This window comes from Capra hircus, chromosome 18, assembly GCF_001704415.2.
Source record: "Capra hircus breed San Clemente chromosome 18, ASM170441v1, whole genome shotgun sequence".
Lineage (NCBI taxonomy): Eukaryota > Metazoa > Chordata > Mammalia > Artiodactyla > Bovidae > Capra > Capra hircus.
In genome coordinates, this window is record NC_030825.1 from 47913571 (window position 1) to 47934507 (window position 20937).

Below are 20937 nucleotides of genomic sequence, written 5' to 3' on the forward strand. Positions count from 1 at the left end.
TATTTATAAAATATAGCACAACAGGATATATGTATCACATAATTAACGTAAAATTCTAAGATAATAACATGTAAATACCTAAATTTGCATATGTACGATATTGGCTAGGAAGTATGCCTAAGAATATAATTGCTGGGTCTCAGCTTACTCTTTTTTTTTTTTTTTTTAGTTCTATTAATTGTCACTTTACTTTGAACACTTTAGGGGAAGATTTACAGCAAAAGGTATTTTTTTTCAAAGATCACAGTCTGGTTTATTTTTAACTTTTTTTTATTTGGAGGATAACTGCTTTACAAATATACAACGGGCAAAGGACTGTCTTCAATAAGTACTGTTGAAAAAACTGGACTACTATGTTACACCTTACTCAGAAATAACTCAATATGGATTAAAGACTTGAATACGAGACCTGAGCCATAAAACCTCTAGAAAACAGAGGGAAAGCTCCTTAACATCAGTCTTGTAGTTTTTGGATATGACACCAAAGCCAAGACAACAAAAGCAAAAATAAGTAGGATGACATCAAACTAAAAATTTGTATGGAAAAGGAAGCAATAAGCAAAATGAAAAGGGAGCCTACTGAATGAGAGAAAATATTTGCAAATTATGTATCTAACAAGGAGTTAATATCTAAAATATATATACAAAATCCATATAACTCAATAGCAAAAAAAAAAGATACATTTAAGGAAATATAGGGCTTCCCTGGTGGTGGAGGTTAAGAATCTGCCTTGCAGTGTAAGCGACACCAGTTAGATCCATGGTCCAGGAAGATCCCACATGCCTTGGGACAGCTGAGCCCATGTGCCACAACTGATAAGCCTGCACTCTGGAGGCCACGAGCCTGTGTGCTGCAACAGGAGAAGCCACCTCAATGAGAAACCCTCACACCACAACTAGAGAAAGCTCATGAGCAACAACAAAGAGCCAGCATAGCCAAAAATAAGCATAATGAAAAATAAAAGGAATAAATACATAAATAACTAAATAAAGTGAAAATTTTACAACTGAAAAATGGAGATAATAAAGGAAAATTAGTGAACTTGAAGGAAGACCAAAAGAAATTATGCAATATGAATAACAGAAAAAAAGATCAAAAACTTAAAAAGAATGACTCAGGGATGATTTGGGAGAATGGCATTCTAACATGTATACTATCATGTAAGAATTGAATCGCCAGTCTATGTCTGACGCAGGATACAGCATGCTTGGGGCTGGTGCATTGGGATGACCCAGAGAGATGTTATGGGGAGGGAGGTGGGAGGGGGGTTCATGTTTGGAAATGCATGTAAGAATTAAAGATTTTAAAATTTAAAAAATAAAATAAAATAAATAAAGGTGGGCCTGGAGATTTTGGCCCTCTATGCAGACAAGAAAGAGAAAAAAAAAAAAAGAATGACTCAAGGGGAATTGCTTGGCAATCCAGTAGTTGGTTGGGATTAGGTGCTCTCACTGCTGAGGGCCCAGGTTCAATCCCTGGTTAGGGAACTACCATTCCACAAGCAGCACAGTGCTGCTAGAAAAAAAGGAAAAAGAATGACTCAGGGACATGTGGGATAACAACAGAGTTTTCATATTTATATCATTGAAGTCCCAAAAGGACCATAGACAATGAAAGAACCGTAAAAATAATGCATTACTTTTAGGGAAACAGTGGAACAACTGGATTTCTCTTCATAAACCATGGACATCGGCAAAAGTGCAACAGTATTTTTTTGGTAAAGAACTGTCAACCCAGAATTCCATAGCCAGCAAAAACCTTTCATGAATGAAAGAAAAATTAAGAAAAGCAATGTTGCAGGCGTACAGGGAAACTGAAACCCTGGCCTAGCATCCATGTGGAACTAGGAGATAATGAGAGAGTCTGTACCCTGTCTCAGAGGAGTGAGCACATATTAAGTCTAGGAGACAGCTGTCATTTGAGAACACAGACCTAATGCTGCCTGATAATCTGGTCCTTAAAGGAAAGCCAGAAACCCAGATTTCTATATTAAATCTGATAATGTCAACACTGGTAACTCATTTAAAACTTTAGAGAACTGTTGGGGCAACACCAAACACAAACACGTGAGTAGGATACAACCTGATTCATTGGGTTATTACTTATATGGAGTTTTCTTTTTCTTTGAACCTCAGAAATTCTGCCAAGATACATATAGTTAAAACTGTTTTCTCCTAAATCCTGCTCAGCGCAGAAAGGAACCATCTGATTACTAAATTTTCTTCAACTCTGGCAATCTGTCTTAACTGTGGTTTTTGCATCATCACCATATTCTCCTTCTAGAACTCATATCTTACATTTATTTTATTTCCTATATAATTTTCTTACCCCATGACCCTGTCATCTCTTTTCTTTTTTCTTTCAGTTACCATTTCTATCCTTTCTCTTCTGAAAATCTTTTTTTCAAGAGTTCATTCTAGTTTTAGTAATGATTGACTTTTCACTGGGGAATTTGAAGATTTATCTTACTTTAAACCCTCTTCCTTTATTCTCCATACATAGTATATCACAATTTAATTATTCAGTTTGCTTAATAACTATGTAAATTTTTGTTGCCAGGCCCTGTAGTCACATTTCACTCCTTGTACAACTTTTCTTTTCCATGAAGTTAAACTGTCTTAAGTGGGAACTGGTTAGTTTTCTGTTTATCTGTCAGTAATCTCTTTTCAGACACATGAGGTAGCTGTGGTTTGTGTTTTAACTGAGATATCCCTCCTCTAACCCTCTGTTCTTCTTCCCCATGTGTGGTGTAACACAGCTGTTATTTTAGAGTTTCCTTGATTGTCATCCAGTGGATTCCCTTAGGATCATCCCGTTGACTCCCTTAACTCCTCCCCTTTGAATTCATTTGGATTCTCTTCTGTATTTGCATACCTTGGATTCTTGTCTATACCTAGTCTGTTGGATCTCCTGCCTTCCTTTTTCTTGATTTGTTTTCTTACTATTTTTTTTTAAGATTTATTTCATATTTTGACTGTAGTAGTTCTTTGTTCCTGTGCACAGGCTTTTTCCGGTTGCTGAGAGTGGGGGCTAGTCTTCGTTGCGGTGTAGGGACTTCTCATTGCAGTGGCTTCTCTTGTTTTAGAGCACAGGCTCTAGTGGACAGGCTTCAGTAACTGCAGCACGTGGGCTCAGTAGTTGCAGTGCACCGGCTTAGTTGCTCTGGGACATGTGGGATCTTCCCAAACCAGGGATCTAACCTGTGTCCCTTGCATTGCAAGGCAACTATTAGACCACCAGAGAAGCCCTGTTTTCTTACTATTCTGAAGCAAAAAGCAACCAAGGAAAGAATGCAAAAGAAGTAAATAGAAAGTATATTTTCTGAATCCCTGCATGAATAAAAATGTTTTCATTTCACCGTCATAATTTGATCGATAATTTGACTAGAAATACCAATTTAGGTTGAAAAAGTGACTTCAACTTTTTGAAGGCATTCCTCCAAGGATTTCTAAAATCTTCTAGTATCTAGTGTTATTGAGAAGTCCAAAACCAATTCAGGTTCTTAATTCTTTTAAGTGGTGTATTTAAACTCTTTGGAAGCTTTTTGCATTTATTATTTATTTGTGATGTTCTAATATTTCGTGTTGAGGTATCATGATACTGATTTTTTTTTTTTTTTCCGTTTGGCTAGACAAACTCACTCATTCTGGAAACTAAAACTCTGTGAAATTTTCTACTATTATTTTGTTGAAGGTTTGTTCCCTATTGTTTTCTCTTTTCCTCTATTTGATAGATCACTTTTCAGGTCCAGTGCTTGCCATCATGTCTGACATATAATACGAACTCATTAAATTTTTTGAATGATTGAACACTCATAATTCAGATCTTAAATTTCTTGTGCTACCTCTACAATTTTTTTTTTTTAATTGAAGTACAGTTGATTCACAATGTTGTGTTAGTTTCTGGTAAACAGTGAAGTGACTCAGTTATACATATATATATACATTCTTTTTCATATTCTTGTCATTATGCTTTACTACAGGATATTGAATATAGTTCCCTAGGCTATACCTTGTTGTTTATCTCCTTTATATATAGTAGTTTGTATCTGCTCTTTCCCCCCACCCCCCGTTTCCATCTCTCTTTTTATGTTATACTTTCTGTGAGGTTTTATTAAGTTCTCATCTTTGTATTTTTATAAAATACAAAGAAAGAAATTCTTCTTTCAGTATTTCTTTTCCTAGCGTCACTCTCTTATGGGATTGTCATATAATATTGTTTTTAGAAGCATATGTTTTCTGAATTTTGGCATTTTTTTCCCCTTTGTTGTCTCTCCTGAGGTCTTATTTTCTGTTTATTTTAAGCTCTGATTTTCAATATTTTCCTGAAATAGCTAGTGACTCAAGGCCTATTTGAGCTTCTCTGGTGGCTCACTTGCCAATGCAAGAGATGCAGGTTTGATCCCTGGGTCAGGAAGATCCCCTGGAAAAGGAAATGCCAACCCACTCCAGTATTCTTTCCTGGAGAATCCTATGGATAAAAGAGCCTGGTGGGCTACAAATAGTCCACACGGTCGCATAGAGTTGGACACAACTTAGCAACTAAATAACAACGTAATTTGATCAGAGGATCATAGGAGGCCTTTAAGTAGAGATTTGGCAAGTATGACCTTCGAGTAGAGATTTGGAAGATGAATAATAGTTATCAAGGCCAAGAGTAAAAGAAAATACCTCTAAACATAAGAAAAAGGACCTCGAAAGGTCTAAATAGAGACTAATAGCTGGGAGCACTTGAAGAACTAAATAGGGCCAGTGTGAATGAAGCTTAGAAACCAAAATGGAACATAGGGTGAGTGAGATTTGGTTGAAAGGCAGGCAGGAGCCAGATCATTCAAAGCTTTGTAGACCATATTCAGGAGTTTGGCTCTTATTGTGAGAGCAATGTAACCATCAAAGAATTTTAAGCAGAACAGTGGCAGGATAATGCTATTCTAGTGACATGGATTCAAGGTTACAAAATCAGGGTTACAAAGCTCAAGTGGGGGGAAGTAGGTAAGAGGCTATTCTAGTAATCCAAGAAAGAGCTATTTCATAGTACATATTATATTGTATATACATGGAAGAGTTTAGGATATACATGGGGCAAAATTAGACAGTATTTGCTAAATAATTACATGAGAGAAAGAAGATGGTACTAGAATGATCTTCACCTTTTTGACTTGAAATTTTCTCTCTGGATCCATAGTGTGGTCTTCAAAACATTTCACTTGCCAACATCTCCATTTTTGTATGAAAATCCTTCCATAATATTACCTCCCAAATGCTAAGTATGTATTTTTCACCAAATATTTTTTCATATAGTATTCCTAGTCCTCAAAATGATCATAAGAGTTAGTTATTTCTATCATATAGACAGACTCTTGGGGGCTCAGAAAGATGAACTAATGTGTCCAAGAAAACAAAGTGGGTAATCAATTGATTTTGAGTTCAAAATTCATCTTATACCTCTTTTCTTCCAATAGCAATACACTGCCTCCCATTATATTCTTTCCCCTTATCTTTGAACCTACAAATACCCTTCCTGTCAGTTGGTCATCACTACTAAGTGCTTGTGCACTTGTTAAGTCCTCTCCTTTTTTTCCCACAATTCAGAATCACAGAATTCCAAGGCATAGTATTGTCATCAGACCCCAAACATATACCATGTCCAGCTACAAAAAAATCTTCCCTATAGTATATATGAACTCATATATATTCATATAGTATAATGAACATGCTAGGTTCATTTAGTACTTGACTTTTCTTAAGGTATTCTCCTGTCTGGACTGGTACCTTCTATTTCCCTATCATTGATTAAAGAGAAACTAAGTCTCTAGTTACTTAATCTAGAATTTTTCAGTGATGGTAAAAGTGTCTTATGTTTCTGATTTCCAGTATGGTAGACACTAGACACATTTGGCTATTGAACACTTGATAAATGGGTTGTGCCATGGAGGAACTGAATTAGAATTTTCAATTTTAATTATATTAAATTTAAATAGACATGTGCTAGTGGCTACTGCAGTGGACAACACAGAACTAAGCAGGGTCTGGCAAACTTTTTCTTAAAGGGCTAGATAGTAAATATTTTAGATTTGCAGTCAATGTGGTCTCTGTTGCAACCAGAACTCATAAACAGTCATAGATAATACACAAACAAATAAGTGTGACTGTGTTCCAGTTAGAAAAATTATTTCAGGGCTGCAGTCCATAGTTTGCCAGCCCCTGGACATTTCTCCTTAGACGTGTTCATTTAATCCTGACAACAGGACTTCCCTGGTGGTCCAGTGATTAAGCCTAGAGTTCCATCCTTGGGCGGGAATCTAGGATCCCACATACCATGCAGTGTGGCCAAACAGACAACAACTCAATTAAGTAGATATGATCCCACTCCAGTATTCTTGCCTAGGAAGCTCCATGTTCAGAGGAGCCTGGCAGGCTACAGTCCCTGGGGTCACAAGAGTTGGACTTGACTGAGCGACTGAACAGCAACATGGATGTGTGTTCTTTTAATCTCTGGCTGTAATCTTACTCACTCAACCTAAGCTGCTGGCCATTATTCTTGACACTTTTTTGAGTGATAAGGCAACAGTCTCTGATCCAAGCATACAGGGTCAGGAAGAATAGAGAGAGAAGTAGAATGATGAGGCAGTTTTGTTATTTTTGTGGTAACTTTATAGCCTTTAAAAGTTATATTCTGTATGCTTAAACATATCCCTGCAAAAGACTGACCTATGTAACAATCTAAATGTGACTGAATTTTTCTTCTACTACAAAGTGGGAGAGAATTCCCTTTGTAAAACTATGAATCCAAATAAATGACTGTTTACAAAAAAAAATAGGTATGATCATTTCCTTTCCTATACAGTTCATGCTGTGGGATGTTCTTATATGAGTGTTTGTGTATGCTGTGAGATTTTGTGTGTGTGTATGTATGATTAGAGTCATCCTGTAACAAGGAAGTTTAAGGCATCTGTGTATTTAGAAACCTCCCCTAAATAATTCTGATATATAGCAACATTTAGAAACCACAGACTTACTTCCTACCTTTATCTTACTATGTCATCTCTCCTCGCTCTTCTTTTCTCATCCAGTTTTTAAAAATTCAGTTTAGTTTCTTTCATTTTAATTGAAGTTTTTATTTCTCCAAACAAGGAAAATGTGAGTGATTGCTTTCATATTTTCTTTCAGTCCTGGAGTCAAGATGTGAGACCAAGAAATTATTTCTGAAGAAGGAAATTTATGAAATAGAGTCAGCCCAGTGGGAGATAATGGACAGACTTACAAGACACAACCTTCAGTGCTCCAGTTTCAGAGATGAATGGGAATGTAATGGCCAGTTTGAGAAACAACATGGCTCTCAGGAGGGACATTTCAGTCAACTGATATTCACCCATGAAGGCATGCCTACTTTTAGTCAACATCCATCCTTTACATTACAGCAAATCATGAATAATAATAAAGAGAAATACTGTGCAACTAAGGAATATAGAAAAACCTTCAGACATGACTCACAGCTTACCACACATCAGATCATCCATACTGTTGAGAAACCCTATGAGTGTAAGGAATGTGGAAAGGCCTTTAGACATCCCTCAAGACTCAGTCATCATCAGAAAATTCATTCTGGCAAGAAACCGTTTGAATGTAAGGAATGTGGGAAAACCTTTATTTGTGGCTCAGACCTTACCCGACATCACAGAATTCACACTGGTGAGAAACCCTATGAATGTAAAGAATGTGGGAAGGCCTTCAGCAGTGGCTCCAACTTCGCTCGACATCAGAGAATTCACACTGGTGAGAAGCCCTATGAATGTAAAGAATGTGGGAAGGCCTTCAGTAGTGGCTCAAACTTTACTCAACATCAGAGAATTCATACAGGGGAGAAACCCTATGAGTGTAAGATATGTGGGAATGCCTTTAGTCAAAGCTCGCAACTTATTAAACATCAGAGAATCCACACGGGTGAGAAACCCTATGAATGTAAGGAATGTGAAAAGGCTTTTCGTTCTGGCTCAGACCTTACTCGACATCAGAGAATTCATACTGGTGAGAAGCCCTATGAATGTAAGATATGTGGGAAAGCCTATTCTCAGAGTTCACAACTTACTAGTCATCATAGAATTCATACTAGTGAGAAGGCCTATGAATATAGGGAATGTGCAAAGACCTTTAATTATGACTCACAACTGGTTCAACATCAAAATTTGTACTGGTGATAAAACAGAATATACAAAATGTGTGCAAAGGCTTCTGTTTACAGCTCAAAACTATTTAACATCAACTACTCAACAAAAGAGAGTTTATCTTAATATTAATCCCTCTAAATAGAATAAGATAGAAACATCTTATTTGTTGACTACAGCTTGTTCAGCCCAAGAAAAATCATGTAGGAGAAATACCCTATGAGTACAATACCTTTTGGAAGCCCTTTTAATAAAATCTACTTCTCAGTCTAGTAAATATTCAAAATGACAAGAGCACTTTGTGCATCTTTCTAACCTTATCTTAAACATCAGAGAATACATACAGAAATGTAATCCTGTAATTTTCATATTCCCCCCATTTTTCCTATAGTTGTTATATTCTCAATCTTTTAATCCATTAAAATTTACATGACTGAAAGTCCATCTGTTCACAGCATAGTTGGTAAAATACCTTTTATTTTTAAAGTACTTTTAATACCCAAGAGAAATGACCTCTTTATTTTTGAAGATGGCTTACTCTTTTTACAAAACTTAGACTTTTCTTGTAAAACATTCATGAATGACTTACCACCCAGTAAATGGAGATCCTTTACTATCCTTCCGCTGTTTCTATTGATAAGACATTGTCATTTCCTCCAGTTTTTGCCACTAATACACAGTGCCCTGGTGAGCATTCTCCCTAGGCATATTTTTGTATCATATCTTGTTTTAATTGCTGAAATAATACATCTATATTTTCCCTATAATAGATTAAAATATTACAAATAAGACCTTTGACCACTATCCTTGTTCCCGTATCGCTTCCTAGAGGATAGTCTTTATTTGTTTAGTATTTATTCTTCCTGAGCATTTTCCTATGTTTCTATACGTACATTTCTTGGTAGAAATGATAAAAATGGGGATAATTATAATATCTACCTCAGAATTCTGTGTGAGGATCAAATAAAGACACACCAAGTGCTTAGAATTGTGCCTGTCCTATAATACAGACTTAATTGTATTCATCATTATCACTTTATTAGTATTATATGTTGAAAAGCAACTGTTTCTACAGACCATACTCAACATCAGACAGGATATACAATTGAAGACCCATTGAGGGTAATGAATTAAGAAATTTTCTGTCATTTACTTCCTGTGGAACATGAATTAATCCTGGGTGTTGGTGCAGAAAGTAATATGTGTAATGAGTAGGAAAAGCTGTGTATTCAGACTGGTATCCTTTCTACTACATTGTAAAATACCTAATGTAAAGACAGACAATAATATAAACAAACATTGCTGACACTAGTGAAAAAGTATGAAAAGACAAACAGCACTACATTTGAAAATAGATTTGCATACATATAAAGAGAAGCTTTACAATTACCAATTTTAAATGTTATACTGAATACAGTGCTTCCAATACATTTGAAAACCTAAACAAAATTTTTTACAAAAGTAAAAATTACCAGTATTGACACAGAGAATTAGAACTCTTGGGAAACTCTTATAAAAAGATAAAAGGGGAAATTTAGCATGAGTTACGGTAGCTTCCCTGGTGGCTCAGTGGTGAAGAATCTGCGTCTAGTGCAGGAGACAAAGGTTCAGCCCCTGGGTTGAGAAGATCCCTTGGAGAAGGAAAAGGCAACCCACTCTGGTATCCTGGCCTGGGACTGGATACCAGAGGAGTCTGGCAGGCTACAGTCTGTGGTGTCACAAAGAGTTGGACACGACTGAGCAACTAAACAACAACAGCATAGTAGCCATTACTAATGAATCATCAAACCCCGTTTCTTTCCAGGCGCAACTTTTTGTAAAAAATTGGGGTATAAATGACATCAATATTACATTAGTTTCAGGTGCACAACATAGTGCTCTGATATTTGTATATACTGGGAAAAGTGTGTTAGTTGCTCAGACATGTCCTACTCTTTGCAATTCCATGGGCTATAGGCCTCCAGGCTCCTCTATCCATACGATTCCCCAGGCAAGAATACTGGAATGACTAACTATTCCCTTTTCCAGGAGATCTTCCCAACCCAGAGATCGAACCTTCGTCTCACACGTTGCAGGTAGATTCTTTACTGTCTGAGCCACCAGGGAAGCCTATATATTGGAAAGTGACCACCATAATAAATTTAGTTAATATTGATCACCATCCATACTTACAGAATGTTTTTTCTTGAGAAGAGGCAAAACTTGAGCAAGGAACTATTTGTTACATAGAAGTAGACATAACATACTTTAATATAATCCTAATGTTAGGAATGGATTAGGAGGACACAAACAAGGAAGCTATTTTATCAGGGTGATCCGTGAATATGTATCCAAGCATACTAAAAAAATAAACTTTCGTTGTTCAGTCTAGGTCGTATCCGACTGTGACCCCATGGACTATAGCCCACCAGGCTCCTCTGTCCATGGGATTTCCCAGCCAAGAATACTGGAGTGGATTGCCATTTGCTTCTCCAGGGGTCTTCCTGACCAAGGGATTGAACCTGTGTCTCTTGCATTGGCAGGCTGATTCTTTACCACTGGTATCTATTAAATGAATAACAGGAATGAACTTGGGTTGGGACAGTAACTGAAGAGGCTCTGCAGTGTCCAGTTCTAGCTATAAAGTGCTATAAGAAAATGTAGCCCTTGTTTTGCCAACTCTTCTGACTTTGGGGGACAATCCAGAAATACACCTTTTTTTTCCCATGTGTGATAGCCCTTGATTTTTTAAATGGCAGCTGAGGGGTTTTTTGTTTTTGTTTTTTAAAACATGGTGTGGACCAAAGAAGATACATTGACTCCAAGTAGCAAGTGACTTGTAGGTTACTTTCGTTCTGGACACTAGAACAGTGACTGCAAAAGGCTCAGGAGAGGAGTTTTTTATAGTGCAAATCTCAGCCCCAAGGAAATTTAGTGGAGGGAGGGCAAGGGAATAGTAAAATACAAGATAATTTACCCATCATTTCTTAGATGTGGAAAATATTTCAAGAGATAAAGCTGATAAGCTCCAGACGTAAAGATAGGACTTGATTCAGTCCCATATTTTCCACATGCAGTTTTTTTAATTCTCGGCATCATGTCAGTTAAAAAATAGGATATATTTTATACATTGTAATCCTATTCTATATAATCTATATATATACACACACACACAATTAAAAATAGAGTTAACCTATTCAGAAGAAAAATAGCCAGGTCATCACTATTTTGCACTAGCTTAGGAAATATGTCACTAGAATTTTGTATTGTGTTTTAGACCAAGAGTCAGCAAACTATGTAAAGAGCCAGAAAGTAAATATTTTACCCTTTGTAGGTCATGTTTCTGTTGCAACTACTCACCTCTGCCACTATAGTGTGGAAGCCTATTAAATTTTCTTAAGAAATTCGGAAGTTTTAAAAAAAGTGTTCCATAATTTAGCTTTGTTTAGGGTTAGGTTGAAGGCTTTCCCAGTGGCTCAGTGGTAAAGAATCTGCCTGCAATGCAGGAGACAGTAGACATGGGTTCAATCCTTGGGTCAGGAAGATCCCCCTGGAGGAAGAAATGGCAACCCACTCCAGTATTCTTGCCTAGAAAATCCCGTGGACAGAGGAGGCTGGAGGGCAAGAGTTCAAAAGATTCCAAAGAGTTGGCCACAACACCCACCTCAAGGTTAGGTTGCTGCTAAGTCACTTCAGTCGTGTCCAACTGTGCGACCCCATAGACACCAGCCCACCAGGCTCTGCCATCCCTGGGATTCTCCAGGCAAGAACACTGGAGTGGGTTGCCATTTCCTTCTCCAACGCATGAAAGTGAAAAGTGAAAGTGAAGTCGCTCAGTTGTGTCCGACTCAGTGACCCCATGGACTGTGGCCTACCAGGCTCCGCCCATGGGATTTTCAGGCAAGAGTACTGGAGTGGGGTGCCATTGCCTTCTCCAAAGGTTAGGTTAGTTTTTGGGATGAGTCTTTCCTGTGCTTCAATTTTCATGCTCAACAAGCAGCTTCCTACATTTGGATGGTACCATTCTGTGGAAGGAAAATCCATATGTCCAAAGTTACTACAGGTCTGTCCTTTCATGCCCCACTCTCCTTTTTTCTTAGGTCCCATGTTAGAGGACAAAACATTGAGCTACTTTATTTTTACCAGGCATGAAGAAGTAAAATATTTCATAATCAATTTGAGATAAGTTAGAGTGAGCAACATACATGCAGATGGGAGAATTAGTAAAGATGAGGCTATTTTGTTCTAATGTTTTGCATTATGCTAAAATGAGAACTGGAGCTTACTTCTTGGTAGCTCAGTGATAAAGAATCTGCCTGCCAAGCAGGAGACTCAGGTTCGATCCCTGGGTTGGGAACATTCCCTGAAGAAGGAAATGGCAACCCTCTCCAGTATTCCTGCCTGGGAAATCCCATGGACAGAGGAGCCTGGGGCTACAATCCAAAAGTTAGCCAAGAGTCTGACACAACTGAGTGACTAAACAACAACAAAAAATGAAAAGTAAGTGAAATTTTATATTCTTTAGTGTACATATTTTAAGTCATTTATTGAGTTCTTCTATTAGTAAAATTACAGAAGTAATGCATTTGCACCAAAACCAATGAAACAATGCCAAAAAAAACCCACACCAAACTTAATATCTCTGCTTCTCTCCATTCCTCACTCCCTCCTGTGTCCATTTCCTTCTGAGTAATGTCTGCACCTCATGTATCTCCCCTATATATTTCTTCATGCTTAAACATTAACACAAATTATTTAGTATATTTTTTGCCCAAAAAGTGGATGATACTTTATACATTTCTCTGTAATTTTTTTTTTGACATTCAGCTGTACATTTTGGATTTTCTTTTGAGTCAGTAAATGATGACTGAACTTGGCTGTTTTAATGGTTGGAGTATATTCCACACTCTGCTTGTACTGATACCTATTCAACTACAGTATTTCCCCAGTTGTAATATTTCAGATTGTCTCTTCTTTTCCATTTAAAATTAGTGCTGCAATAAACAGTCACATGTTATATTCTTGTCTATTTATTTTCTTTCTATAAAGTAGGTTTCCCAAAATATTTCCAAATATGTTTCTTGGAAAAGTATTACAGAAAATTTCAGAGGGCAAGAGGATAAAGGAAAAAAGTTTTTCATATATGTTTTATGTAGGTATGTACACACACAGTGGACATGAGTTTGAACAAACTCTGGGAGACAGTGAAGGACAGGGAAGCCTGGCATGCTGCAGTCTCCATGGGGTCACAAAGAGTCAGACACGACTTAGTGACTAAACACACACACACACACACAGATTTAATTGACCCATCTAGATTGATTATATGGTATGACATAGTATGTCACCTTTGTTTATATGCAGAAATGAAACCAGTTATACCAGAAACAATTATTAAACTATTCATCTTCTGAATTAAAATGCTATCTATCATATGTCAAATGTTCATAACCTCAGATCTGTTTACCAGCAACCTTTGATTTATACTTTTCAGTAACATTATTTGTAAATAAAAATACATATAAACACATAGTTTTTATTTGAAAATACAAATATTTCTTCATTAGAATTTAGAAAATTTTAAAATCCAGTAAATATATCACTGGGATTATTAAGTTTAAATACAGAGTATGCCTGAGACTTCCCTGGTGGTCTAGTCACTAACTCTGTGCTCCCAATGCGTAAGACCTGGGTTCAATCCCTGGTCAGGGAACTAGATGCCACATACTGCAACTAAAGGGCCCCTGTGCTACAACTAAGACATGGTGCAGCCAAATAAATATAAATACAGATATCCCAAATGAGCGCACAACTGACACTGAATGGATATTCCTTAATATATGTATGTCTTCAAATTTCTCTGACAGCTGTTCATCCTTCTCTCATATTTTTATAATGTACATAAAATATATATTCCTTAAAATATGCTAGTAATATCTGAAAGTCTGACATTTTAAATTTTTTTATTTATTTTTATTTATTTTTGGCTGTTCTGGGTCTTTGCTGGTGCACGTGGGCTTTCTCTAGTTGCAGCAAGTAGGGGCTACTCTCTAGTTGTGGTGCTTGGATTTCTCACTATGGTGACTTCGCTTATTGAGGAGAACATGTTCTAGAGTGCAGGTTTAATAGTTGTGGTGCACTTAATTGCTCTGAGGCATGTGGAATCTTTCCAGATCAGGGATTGAACCTGGCTCCCCTGCATTGGCAGGCAGATTCTTAACCACTGGACCACCAGGGAAGTCCACGTCTTGACATATTTTATTCAGGTATTGATTATAAAGTGTTTGATTCTTTTGACCTTCTATAATGTGAAGATAAAGTATATAGCCATCTCACACTATTACACCTTTTTATTATTTTATGATGTAGATTTGATCATGGTGGATTTTGAGCAGGACTTTTTAACCAGATTTTCCCATTATTACAGATTGAAGAGTTGGATTTTGAGGATTATTTCTGCTTCCTGTTTTCATCCCAGTGCTTGTGTGTTATAAAAGAAAGATTTATTACCTTGGTGAAATGTGTTAAAGCACATAAATTGCCTCCCTTTATTTGACTCTGAATTTCTCATATTTCCTGGGGCAGGCTGTGATTCCCTATGCAGAGAGAGAATTCCTGCAGACCCATTCCTTTGCTGGTATATGTCCCAGTATCTAGGGTTTGAATGAAGTATTAGAATGTGGATTTTAACTCCTAATTCAGGCTGCCACTTTCAAATAAAGCCTTACCAACAAAAATGCTGTATTATTCAGTCTGTCCAGAAATCAGGAGGAGAAAGTTATAGTCAATTCTCACCCACAAAAAATTTTTCCATAGCCATCTTTGTTTTACTTCTATAATGTTAATGGAAACATACCATTTACAGTAAATATGTTCTACATTTTATTAACTGGAATAGATAAGGAATTCATTCGATGACATTGAGTTGCTCATGGAAAATCTTAGAATGCTGAAGAACAGAGATACAGAGCCAGAAACAATGTTCCAAATGATAACACAGAACTTGTGTAGTGAGGTTGCCATTGGTGCTGCTGTATACAGACTCCTCAGCGTACACTACTGACACCATGGATGCTGGGCTCTGGGTGTTCCTGCTACTGCCACCTGGGTACCGCAGGTTACCCATCACCCAGAGAGAATTTTCACAGCCCTTGTTCCTCTGTACCAAGAGCTTGCTGTTTTGAGGGGGATGTGTTTAAATGTCGAATCCTAGGTTCCTTCCCTGTGCATTAGCTACTGTGGAGGCTGAAACACACTTTCAGTTTGTGAGAATCAGCCCCTACTTCTTAAAGATGGATGTTTCCCATCAGAGCAAGTGTGCACATGAACTGGGCAGCCAAACAAGTAGCCAGTGTTTACAAGATGGCATCCTATTAATCATGCATAATTCTTCCCACAGCTGAAAATGAAAACTTCACTTAATATAGCTATTTCCCATTCAACTGAAAATGTGCTGGGTAAAGTCTCTACCTCCTATATATCTGTCAGGATCTCTTTGTAGACATTCTGTAAATTTTGTGGAAGTTGTAACCACTTACATAGAGGAAAAAGAGTAGAGAAATGTAATCATAATATATTGTTTTTCGGTCTCTAAGTCTTGTCGAACTCTTTTGCAACTCCTCCATGCACTGTAGCCCATGTAGCTCCTCTGTCCATGGAATTTCCCAGGGAAAAATACTGGAGTAGGTAACCATTTCCTTCTCCAGGGGATCTCCCTGACCCATGGATCTAACCCAAGTCTCCTGCATTGGCAGGTGGATTCTTTACTGCCGAGCCACCACAATCATGTGCTGTGCTTAGTTGCTCAGTCATGTCCAACTCTTTGTGACCCCATGGACTGTAGCCCACAGGCTCCTCTGTCCGTGGGGCTTCTCCAGGCAAGAATACTGGAGTGGGTTGCCATGCTCTCCTCAAGGGCTCTTCCGAACCCAGGGATCAAGCCCAGGTTTCCCGTGTTGCAGGTACATTCTTTACCAGCTGAGCTACCAGGGAAGTCCTCCCCACAGTTATAATAGATAGCTATATATAAATTAGATAGATGCTCCAGTCTTCTCTGTAAATGATAGTTGTGATACATCCCCCTTTTTTTAATGTATTTATTTAATTATTTATTTGGCTGCGCCAGGTCTTAGGATCTTTGATCTTTGTTGCAGCATGCAGGATCTTTTGTTGTGGCAGGTGAACTCTTAGTTGTGGCATGTAGGATCTAGTTCCCTAACCAAGGATGGCACCCAGTCCCCCTGCATTGGGAATGAGGAGTCTTAGCCACTGGACCACCAGGGAAATTCCCACACCCAAACCTTTCATAAAGGATCTGAATCCTTATTGATTATTATAGTCTTCTATTAACTTTTACTACTGGAAACAATAGAAGTAGGAGTTGACCCCGGGCAATCTTTGGGTTCTATCTGTGTTCCATTTGGAAATTTCAAATCTGTCTTTCCCTTCAGAGCCAGCATCAACCAGCCTGGCAAACACCAACCTACACCCTTCTTCCTTTCCCACCCCTGCCTTTGGTCTGTTGTCCAGGGTCATGAGGAGCTCTAAATAGCCAAGTTATAGTCTTACTTTGGGCTTCCTTGGCGGCTCTGTAGTAAAGAATCTGCTTGCCAGTGCAGGAGACATAGGTCTGAACCCTGGGTTGAAAAGATCCCCTGGAGAAGGAAATAGCAACCCAATCCAGTATTCTTGCCAGGAAATCCCTTGGACAGAAGACTCTGGCAGGCTACAGTCCATGGGGTTGCAAAAGAGTCAGACACAACTTAGTGATGAAACGATAGCTCAAGTTCCACTTTGCATTGTATTGGAATCACTGTTGTGTCCACTGGTGAAAATATCTCCTCATGTATTCTCTACATTATCCTTAGACAATGTTTTTGATATTAGGTTTGACTTTCAGAATATGCTGAGATTTGATTATAATTTATGGTCTGGATATTAGAGGAGGGGAGCATGTGAAAAAATAACACTCTTGCAAGATAACTACATCAGACAAACAGGTACCTCTAATAATGCATCTTGTCTTAAAGTTTAGGTTGTCTGCTAGTAGTATAGTTACATGAACTTTCATGTTTATTGTTTGCATGATACAATTTAAATTTTTTGTGCCCTTAAGTTATAGATGTGTTTATAAACACAATATAGTTGCATTTTTTAAATTCAATGTCACTTTGTCTTTTTTTAATGTATTTATTTTTATTGGAAGGATACCTGTCAGAGTCTAAAACCATTCATATCTTTATTCATTCATGTGACAACAGACCATACATAGAGTACTTTAGCTACATTTATCTACCCATATCCCAATGTAGATTATTGCTATCTTGCATTTTATTATCTTTTTTTAACCTTCCATGCACTGTAGCAGTTTAACATCAACAGTTTTTTATAGTCAATGTTCATCTACATTTGCCCTGTAATTCCTAAATTGCTTTTCATTCATTCTTGTTTCTCAGCAGTACCATCTGGGATCATTTCCCCTATATCTCATTATTATTTTATTTCAGCCATCATTCCACTCTCCTAACTTTCACTGCTGCTGTGAAAAGTCAGCTGTTAGTCTATTGGCTAATATGAATGTAATTTATCTTTTTGTTTGCTTTTTTAAAAAAAGATTTTCTCATTGTCTTTGATTTTATACAGTTTTTCCATAATAGATCTAGGTTAGATGATTTAAGTTGGTGGATTAAAGACTGTCATCATCTTTGGAAATTGTTCATTCACTGTTTCTTCTAATTTTGAAATTTAATTGCAATTCCAGTTCTATCTGTTTTTGTTGTTCAGTCCCTCAGTCATGTCCAACTCTTTGGGACCCCATGGACTACAGCACTCCAGGCTCCCCGTCCTTCTGTCTCCCGAAATTTGTTCAAGTTCATGTCAATTGACTCTGTGATGTTATCTAACCATCTCATACTCTGTCACCCCCTTCTCCTTTTGCCCTCAGTCTTTCCCAGAATCGGAGTCCTTCCCAATGAGTCAGTTGCCGTTCACATCAGGTAGCCAAAGTATTGGAGCTTCAGCATCAGTCCTTTCAGGGAATAGTCAGGGTTGATTTCCTTTAGGATTGACTGGTTTGATCTCCTTGCAGCCCAAGAGACTCTCAAGAGTCTTCTCCAGAACCACAGTTCGAAAGCATCAGCCTTCTTTATGGTGTAGCTCTCACAACTGTACATGACTACTGGAAAAACCACAGCTTTGACTATAAGGACCTTTGGCAGCAAAGTAATGTCTCTGCTTTTTAATACACTGTCTGGGTTTGTCATAGCTTTCCTTCCAAGGAGCAAGTGTCTTTTAATTTCATGGCCACAGTTACTGTCCACAGTGATTCTGGAGCTCAAGAAAGTAAAATCTGTCACAGCTTCCACTTTTTCCCATTCTGTTTGTATGAAGTGATAGGACCGGATGCCATGATCTTAGTTTTTTGAATATTGAGTTTTAAGCTAGTTTTTTTCCACTTTCTTCTTTTGTGGCTCTCTAGTTCCTCTTCACTTTCTGACATTAGAGTGGTATCATCTGCATATCTGAGGTTGTTGATATTTCTCCTGGGCCATACTTTGGCCACCTGATGTGATGATTCGGGAAAGATTGAGGGCAGGAGAAGGGAATGGCCAAGGATGAGATGGTTAGATGGAATCACCAATTCAATGGACATGAATTTGAGCAAACCCTGGGAGATAGTGGAGAACAGGGAAGCCTGGTGTGCTGCAGCTCATGGAGTCACAAAGAGTTGGACATGACTTAGTGACTAAACAACAACATATGATATATACATACACACATATATGTTTACACACACACACACATAATGGCTTTCTGACTCTTATGATTCCATTCTTGTGTTTTTTCCTCAGGGAGGAACTTTCTCCTGGAAAAAAAATTTGGGCTGTCTACTTTGAGAGCTCTCACAGACAGGACTTCGCGAGCCCCTTCGGAGCTTCCTTCATGGACCGCTTGCACTTCATTCCCATTGGTATGGGCAAAGCTGATTCCTGTTTCAGTTTTTGTTGTCAGCTTGGCCCACTGTGCTTTCTGGTGAATATCTGCTTTGGTGTTCTCTTGTTTTCATATTACTTCAGATGTCTGGTTACTCCACTTGGCTTCCTTCTTCACAGATGCACAGATTCACCATACAGGTATTGCAATATGATTTTTTTCCCACTTGCTTTTAAAAAAATATTTATTTATTTATTTTCGGTAGTTTTAGCCTTGAGGAATCTTCATTGCAACTTGTAGGCTTAGTTTCCCCATGGCATGTAGGATCTAGTTCAGTGACCAGAGACTGGACCCTGCATTGGAAGTTAAAGTGTCGACCACTGTGCCACCAAGGAAGTCCCTCCCCACCTGCTTTTTTCGGGGGGTTCATGAGGGTACCATCTGTATTAGTTTACTAGGGCTGTCATAACAAATTACCACAGACTGGGTGGCTTAAGCAACAGAAATTTATTTTCTCACAGTTCTGGTTGCTAATAGACATTCTGAAGATCAACCCTGGGATTTCTTTGGAAAGAATGATGCTAAAGCTGAAACTCTAATACTTTGGCCACCTCATGCGAAGAGTTGACTCATTGGAAAAGACTTTGATGCTGGGAGGGATTGGGGGCAGGAGAAGAAGGGGATGACCAAAGATGAGATGGCTGGATGGCATCACTGACTCGATGGACACGAGTCTGAGTGAACTCCAGGAGTTGGTGATGGACAGGGAAGCGTGGCGTGCTGCGATTCATGGGGTCGCAAAGAGTCGGACACAACTGAGCGACTGAACTGAACTGAACTGAGGCCAAGATCAAGATGTCAGCAAGTGTTTCCTGCCTCTCTCCTTGGTTTGCAGATGGCTACCTTCTCACTGTGTCTTCACATGGTCTTTTTTGTGCCATCACTTCCCTAGTGTTTCTCAGAGCACTTTGTACTCAGAATCCATCTGCTCATGGCAACAATGATGATGGAGAATAAGTGGGTTATTGTGATTTATAATAAATATAAGTTTGGTCTTCTTCCTGTTTCTGGTACAGATCTCTGAAACCCTTGGAATATCCTGTAATGAGGGTGATCAAGACATCTCTTGCTGTGTTAATGAGGTAACTTATGGACTACACCTAAAGCTGGAGGCTGGTTTCCAGAGCCAACCATGTGATTAGAGGGTTGGAACTTTCAGTCCCACAACCCTGAGCTCCAGGGAGGGGAGGAGGGCTGGAGGTTGGATCAATCACCAGTGGCCAGTGATTTAATCAACCATGCCCATGTAATGAGACTTCCATAAAAACCCAGAAGGATGGGGTTCAGAGAGCTTCTGATTGTGTGAAAATGTAGAAACTCAGGGACAGTGGTGGGCAAGAACATGTGGGAGTTCAGCGAGGGCATGTCAACTCTGCCCTTTCCCTATGCCTTGCCCTGTTCATCTCTTCCACCTGGCTGTTCGAGTTATATCGTTTTATAAGAAACCAGTAATCCAGTAAGTAAAATGTTCCTATGAGTTTTGTTAGCCCCTCTAATAAGTGAACCAAACCCAGGGAATGGGTTGCTGGAACCTCCAATCTATAACTAGTTGGTCCAAGGCACAGGTAATAACCTGGACTTGCAACTGGCATCTGAAGTTGGGGGTTTCCTAACCCTAACCCTGGCTCAATGGTTAAGAATCCACCTGCCAATGCAGGAGATGTGGATATGATCTCTGGGTCAGGAAGATCCGCTGGAGAAGGAAATGGGAACCCGCTCCAGTATTCTTGACTAGAAATCTCATGGACAGAGGAGCCTGGTGGACTACAGTCCATGGGGTCACAAAAGAGTCACAGACACA

The 20937-nt window shown here is 38.5% G+C and overlaps 1 protein-coding gene across 7 annotated transcripts in view; it reads left to right on the forward strand.

The window, feature by feature from the left end:
• The window catches only part of LOC102191363 (zinc finger protein 14 homolog), an 86078-nt gene that overhangs the window by 19385 nt on the left and 45756 nt on the right, over positions 1-20937 (forward strand). For 3 of the 7 annotated variants that reach the window (XM_005692345.3, XM_005692346.3, XM_018063345.1), the window contains one exon: positions 7171-9385. The exons of 3 other annotated variants lie outside the window; for them this stretch is intronic. In XM_005692345.3, the coding sequence (XP_005692402.1) occupies positions 7171-8198 (1028 nt within the window). In that variant the 3' untranslated portion in view covers positions 8199-9385. Of the gene's footprint in view, positions 1-7170; positions 9386-18994; positions 19114-19219; positions 19572-20937 lie in introns of those variants that run through there. One more of the 7 variants, XM_018063346.1, reaches the window with a different exon arrangement.